The sequence below is a fragment of the Montipora capricornis genome, chromosome 12, assembly GCF_036669925.1.
Source record: "Montipora capricornis isolate CH-2021 chromosome 12, ASM3666992v2, whole genome shotgun sequence".
NCBI lineage: Eukaryota > Metazoa > Cnidaria > Anthozoa > Scleractinia > Acroporidae > Montipora > Montipora capricornis.
Window position 1 is genome coordinate 38,764,938 of NC_090894.1, and position 7,500 is coordinate 38,772,437.

General features: G+C 39.1%; 1 protein-coding gene across 1 annotated transcript in view; it reads right to left on the bottom strand.

Annotated features, from left to right (window-relative positions):
- Positions 1–6,149: 6,149 nt before the first annotated feature.
- LOC138025190 (cytochrome c oxidase assembly protein COX20, mitochondrial-like) overlaps positions 6,150–7,500 on the bottom strand; it is a 4,036-nt gene continuing 2,685 nt past the window's right edge. Inside the window, exon 4 of the mRNA XM_068872384.1 lies at positions 6,150–7,146. Coding sequence (XP_068728485.1) covers positions 7,047–7,146 — 100 coding nt within the window. The 3' untranslated portion in view covers positions 6,150–7,046. The remainder of the gene's footprint in view (positions 7,147–7,500) is intronic.

The following is a 7,500-nucleotide window of genomic DNA, read 5'->3' on the forward strand; positions in this document are numbered from 1 at the left end:
TCCTGTGTGTTTGTAAATTAAGTAGTCATATTTAGTTGTATAAGTATTTTAGTTAAAGCCTTCTTCTATCCATGCAAATTTTTCAAATTATGTTTGCTTCACCATATGCCATTTTATAAGCCTCCGGCTTTGGCTGTTCTCATGTATTCCTCAGAGTCTGATGTGTAACAATAAACAACAACAATTAAAAAATTAAAAAAAAAACAACTTAAATTTTGAATCGAGAATATAAAAAGTTACCATCAGCGAAAAACAGTTTGGGAGATTTTTGCTACATTCAATTTTTCTATTGTACCTTTGGCTGCACAAGTAAATCGAAAATCGAAAGTGACATCGAATTCAGCGGGCGCTTTGATCAAGTTACCTCGCGTGTTTACTCGCTATACAAAGGATATATCTGTGTCAAAATGATGGCAAGACACCGGTTTTTGTCAGTTTGGTTTTTTTCTTTCCAGTGTTTTAAAGATTGACAAGAAATGTGCGATTTCAACACAAAGATCACAATAGCCCAACTCTTGAGGTTTACCACTGTGTCTCCAAGGTCAAAAATTCACGCTCCTCGACGAGGTTATTTAACACCAGGTAATTCCATCGTTTTGGAAATAGCAGCTGTTTTATTATTCATCAGCGTTACAAATTCATGTCGATTTTGGAGCTCATTTTGTTGAAACTCAAGCTGGCTTCCAGCAGACCTGTTTATGTTCGTGAGTTATGCACGCGCTACGAACCTATTTGCCACCACGGAATTACAATCACTCACTCACTCTCACTCTCACAAACCCGGTAACATAGCTCATGACTACACAGGTAGCCCAAGCTCGCGTTACGCGCGAGACGTGACTGATAAAGCGTCACGTCAGCGACAACACTGTTCTAGACAATTTTCTGGTTTTTGAGTTAGTTTCACGATAAAGGAGCAAAGAAGCCAGCCAAATGTTATCAATGAGTTAACGAAATTAAGTAATTTAACTACCTTGCTTATTTTGTTTCGTCTTTTCGAGCCTTTTTAAAACTGTTTTGGGACGTTGTGTTGTCTGAAATGTGCATCAGTTTTGTCGCCGCGTTCTCGCGTTATGGCAGTTTCGATGGATGTAAGCTTATGTACTGTTTTGCATTTGATCCCATTCGATATTGCATACATATTCGAGGACATTGACGACATCTATTGGGCTTGGAGTTACCTGTTTTCAAGTTTACTCGATGACCACGCGCCAATTAAACGTAAAATCGGCAAATCGAGAGCACGTACCATATATGACACCTGAGCTACTCGAGGCAATTAGGAAACGCAACAAATTAAAGCGCCTTTACAACAAGTCTAAGTGCCGACTAGATTGGGACAGATATAAGACTCAAAGAAACGTTGCATCTTCATTAAGGCGTAAGGCTGTATCTAACTATTTTCGCACCACTGCCACAAATGCCAAAGGGAGAATCCCATATAAAAAGGGAGGGATGCTCGTCGGAAATTTTAAATTAAACCCATAAAGGAGACCAATCTGGGCGTAGCCCAGACTTTGACCTCTAAAAAAGGCCATATTAAAACACAGATAAATAAAAATACAGTGACTTTTAATGATTATCATCTAATACTTTCACCTACGTGAAGAAATATAAAAGCGCAAATAGACACTTTTATATCTCTTCGCGTGCAACAATAAAGAAGACCTTCACGGCTATATATGATTGCATTTTGCCCTGAACACCCTAAGTGAGATCAAAATCCGAAATTTACACCCCTAAGTTTCGTTCTGTATGTCCACCTGAAGTCAAACTTATACTTAAGTCACTTGATCCAAAAAAGGCAACTGGCTACCTCATGATAAATCTAACTATCGGCCAGGGTCAATTCTAGTTACTCTGGATAAAGTTTTTGAGAAGTGTCTTGCACGCCAACTCTCTTATTATTTTAGTTCGATCTTGTCACCGTTTCTGTCTGCGTATAGACGGGGTTACAGCTGTGCGGCGGTACGTCTACGTTTGATTGAGGATTGGAGGAATGCGCTTGACAATAAGTGTCTTGTTGGCGCAGTTTCTATGGATCTGCTTAAAGCTTTTGATATGATACAGCACGACCTTCTCCTCGACAAACTGGCTGCCTACGGTGTGTTCCCGTCCCTCCTACACAGTTACCTTAGAGATAGGCCAACCGTGTTAGGATATAAGATGTAACATCTGATGTTGTTGTTTCTTCTAAGGGTGTACCTCAGGGATCGGTGTTAGGGCCCTGTAAAAGTGCTAATCCCGAGAAATGTAGATGTATTATTCTTCCAAAAACTATCCTTGCAATCTTTCCTTTAGCATTAGTGATGTACAGGTTCCTATCGTAGACCATTTAGAACTTTTAGGCGTAACCATCGATAACTCGCTAAATTTTAGCAAACATATTGGCAAGATTACAAAGAAAGTTGGAAATCAGTTAGATGTTTTGAGAAGGCTAAAGAACACGCTATCAATCTCTTCGAAGATGTGCCGTTACAACTCGTATGTAATGGCTTATTTTACTTACTGTTCTGCGATCTGGCATAATTGTAATGAGTCTGATAAGAAGAAGCTGGAAAGGCTTAATGCGAGAGCTCTAAGGTGTGTTTCTACAACAAACGGTGCCCCTTCATGGTGATGATGACTACGGCTTAACTTTGTCCAATCGTCGCCTACGGGACATTGCATATTAATTTTTAAAGCTGTAAACGGTATGTTACCGGGATATATAAGAGACTTGTTCGTGGTACGTAATAATGTGAAGTTCTTGAGAGGCACCAACAAGCTAGTCGTCCCACGTAAGAAAACTACAAACTTTGGCTTAAAATCTACAACTTTTATTGGTGCCAAAGTGTGGAATTCTTTACCGGATTAATTACGTTCAACGATATTCCTTAAGGAATTTAAGAATGCCGTGAGAGAACTACATTTGTGATGTACAGTTTTCTATGATTCATTGTTATTTTTGTGGCGAAAGGCCTTCTGGGAAGGCTTTCGCCACTATGTCATGGCGTTGCTTTTATATAGTTAGAATGTTAGTTATTAATTGATCATGTATATATATTTATACATATACAATTTTTATTTATTTATTTGTTTCACTTTTCTCGGCATATTAGCATGTATTTGCTTGGGGCCCAATCGGCATGAATCAGCCTCATTAACCCGAGTTGAATAAAGTTACCAGTTGTTGTTTGAGAGGCTGTCGCAATCTTCCTAAGACGAGGAAGATTGTGACGCTTTCCCAGTCACGTCTCGCTCGTAACGCGAGCTTGGGCCGCCTATGATGACTAGGGATATCTTCCAACTTTCTCGCTTCGTTATGATGCACTCTGAAAACATTTAGCCAAGTTTTTGTACTCTTGGAGGTGTTTGAGTTTTGGTTTTTGCCTCTCAGGTTAGCAAGCTATATTCTTCTGGCAACGTAGGAAATCTCTCATTTGCGGTGATGTCGCTGAAAAAGTCCTGAGAAATCGAAAAATTTGGCAAATCTCCTTGCCTAAACTCCGCCATTGTCATTACATATACTACAAACAGAGACAACAGCGATGACGCTATGCTTTCTGCCGATTGGCTAATTTCTATTACCTATTGTATTTTCTAGGATATGATTGGCTTAGAGAAACTGTCTTATATTTTCTAAATTGGACAGTTTGCCTACCCTATCTGAAATAGCCGGTTAACGGGCTCCTTTTTGTTGACTGGCCTACTGAAAGCTCGTTTGCTGGCCTGAACTACGCTGTGATTTAGCGCAGTGTCAACCGGATTACCGTGTGCACCATTAAGGAATAAGATCATGGATCCACTTTAACGCACAGAACGCAGACAAAACGACAGCATAGGATCTTTTTGTTTCATGAAGATAAGACAAGTATTCTGAGACGAGTAAACTAACACAAAGCAGGACTAATTTCACGCCTCTGGACCTAAGGTACACGGAGAAATACCTATACTGGGTAACATATCTTTTAACAGAAGAATTGGCTTTGGAAGCTAAAACCTGCTGCACGATTGTACGTCTTCTGCCCCTACACGTCGGTCCCCAAGAGGAGGCTTCTATCAAATCCTAAGGAAAACAAAAGTACTAGGAAATAATGTGAGGTGGGGGAGGGGGTAAACAAATCCCTAACCCAGCAAAATACTCATTGCCACCCGGCTCAAGTTCGCTGCCATCCGGCTCGAACAAAACTGCCAACCGGCTACAAAAACGTGTAAACTGCCAACCGGCATCAAATACATGAACACTCAGTGCCAACGGCTCAAGAAGCACTGGTCTATCGATCTGAGATCTGTAATACTGGGTTTACAGTACAAGAAGCCCTCGCCATGAGTCACTCTCAACAAGGTCAGTTTCATCCTCGGAGACCCAGGGACAGATCGCGGAGGCAAGGGGAAGTCTAAACGGGCAAAAGAAAATGGCGACAAAGAAAAGTATAGTAGGGCGAGAAGAGATACTTTTCTTTGTCGCCATTTTCTTTTGCCCGTTTAGACTTCCCCTTGCCTCCGCGATCTGCCACTGGGTCTCCGAGGATGGAAGAACCTTTTCCTTGAATAACAAGAAAATGCTTTACTACTGCCATAAAAACTATCCAGTTAAGCTCGCATATCATAAAACATGATGAATTCATAAAGGCCACCTTTTACAGCGAACAATTTTTTGAAACAAACAACATATTTGCTATTCAGGTTATTTAGAGGCAAAAACCCCTTCCTATTTCATTACGTGCGTGAAGAGAAAAACTCAATCGTGTCAAATATGCGCAATATTACAACAAACTAAAATTTCAGGATCAAACCGTTCCATGAAGAACCTTTTCCTTGAATAATGAAGCACAAAATAGACGACAAGCTTTCTTTCAAATAATCCTTGGCTGTCACATTTCCAATTTTTTTTACCTGAAGACTGTGCAGAGTTGATCACAGATCCACTTAAGGTGTTCAATTCGTTCTCTGTCTTTGTTGAACCCATAAGTTATCAGAGACACTTGGTAAAATCTTAGAAAATGCAGCTCACTTTTATTTCGGCTCGACGGGCGACAGATTGTTGTCGAAGTCCATTACTCGTCGCTTTTAAGATTCCACCGCCTGTCTTATTCAGTATCCAAATGACTTGCCATTATTGAGCTTCATAAGTGTATATTTTGTTCAAAGATCCACTAAAACGCCATTCACGTTACATGACTTTCGACACCATTGCCGGTTAAGTTTATCATTCTACTGTGTCCACCAGAGAAATCTACGCATTTTCACTACCCTCTCTATCCTAAGAAAATACGAGCAGAAGGCTCTATGCACAAAGACACTACTTAGCAGGGAGTGACAGGCAAGACTTTTACCGACACGGAAAAGAAAAAGAAAAAAAGAAAAAAAAAAGAAACAAATCCCACCCACTTTCCAACTGGGATTGCCATACTGGCAACCCAGTAATTACTTTCGACACTCAATTGAAAACCACTCTATTGTGATAAATTCTGTGATTGGTGGATTAAGGTGAGTGCACTTTATATGATTGGCTGATCTAACTGTGCGATTTCAGGTATCCGATTACAGCCGACTGTCCGATTTCACTGTCCGATTTTAACCCTACACAATCATTAAAGAAAAACAAAGTAGTTAATGCACCAATCAAATTTGAAAAACTTGAATTGGTTATGATTAAACAGAGGTAAAAGTTTTGGCTTACATCTACATGAAGTTGAAGTTGAAAGTTGAAAAGTAGGACGTTATTTCTTGCAATAAGGAAAAACCATTTGCCTATCATGATGGAGATGAATGTTATGGGCTTCAACAAAATTTCTTTTAATGATAAAGGGTATGTTACGTTGATAAACAAGAAATGTAAGTGGCATGGAAGAGGTGTGGAATTACAAGACCCGCGGATCCTTTAGGACTTCATTGAATACAACATTCCGTATGAATTTACAGTAAACACTTTGGCATGCACAGTAAAAACTGTTATTTCTAGTAAAGAATATTTAGGAATGGGCATTTGTGATTGGGAAATCTTTCGCCATTAATGACATTTTGATAACTGCGAAATTTGTGGCTCCAATATTTGTGGGGGAAAATCTTTTGCAGTTAATGAGATTTAAATTACTGCGAAATCTATGGTATATAATAAAAGTATACTGATAAAGTTTTTTGCGAACTTTTATTAACTATCTGTAGATAAATATAACTGCAAAATTTTCATTTATATATATACCCGGAATGGGCCATTCAGTCTAACGAGGAATCTCCCGCTGAAAATCATCTGGAAATTCCTCAATCCGAGTACGACTATCAGTTTGAGAACTAGGAGCTAGCATGAGCTCCCAAGGAGATTTCATGGTCTACAGGAGGGAATAGAAGTAACCTTAGATTCTCCAGGAAAGAAAAAGATATGTATATATGTATCAAGAAACTATGCCCTGAAAAAGAAGTGGGTACATGTTACTCTGATCCGAAAGAAATGAATGAAATTTACTCCTGCTCTTAAACTTCTGTGACCTTTTATGAGTAAAATTAATATGAAAACATCAGAAGAATAAATCACCCGGCAATGATATTATTAATAGTAAAATTATTGTAGAGGCATTAGGGACTTTAGATAACGACCACGGCTACAGTAACGAAAATCAACTGTGCTTTACCATCATTCCATCTCAACGTTCATGTTATACAATATGGGCGAAGAACCAGATGACTGCATTGGCCCTGACCAGGTTTGGCACACTGAAGGTTCACAATACTTCAATTGATGTAACGAGTACCCATCATCTACAGTGTATAAAGGCGCTCACACTGTATCTTGGGTGAGCCTGTGGTTTGTTCTTACTTTTTGCCTTCTTGCCCACTACATTAAATGTACCGTGTATTCTTGTTATAACCATTAGTAAAGTCAACATCTTCGTCATTCTGCAAGATTCTCTTATTTGGTTATAGCCCCCCAGCCTCTCCCTCTTTGCGGGCCCTGTTACTAACAGATAATATTATTGTTTGTCTATTTCTTACTTATCAATTCAAAAAGCAAAGACAGTTGAATAACATGGGTAGCATTATTTTGAAAATATCAAATCTGTTGTCTACTCCTCATCTATCTTCTTCTGTTTGTATTTATTCAACATATCCACACTTTCTTTGATGGCTTCCTTTTCTTTGTACTTCATGTATCTACAAAGTTCCCTGTCAATTTTAAAATAAACTGGTGAGGCAATGAATGCATGTATGTCATGAAGGAGCATTAATGAAAAAGGTGATTTTTCTTTGCAAACAGGAAAACTCTGCTTTGTCAGAGTATGCTTGCCAAACTAATCACACCATTGTGCTGGGTAATTCTAGAATTGTCACCACTGTTAATTTGGAAATACTATCAGTGCTGTAATTTAGACTCTTGGCACATCAATGCCATTCCCGCTCCTCTGAACCATGATGATGGTTGCCTGTTACCTGATATCTTGTTAAAATGCCTATAAACCCCAATAATTATTGTTTTGGCCCAGATGTACATGTATCTTTACATCAAGCCGAGCAAAATGG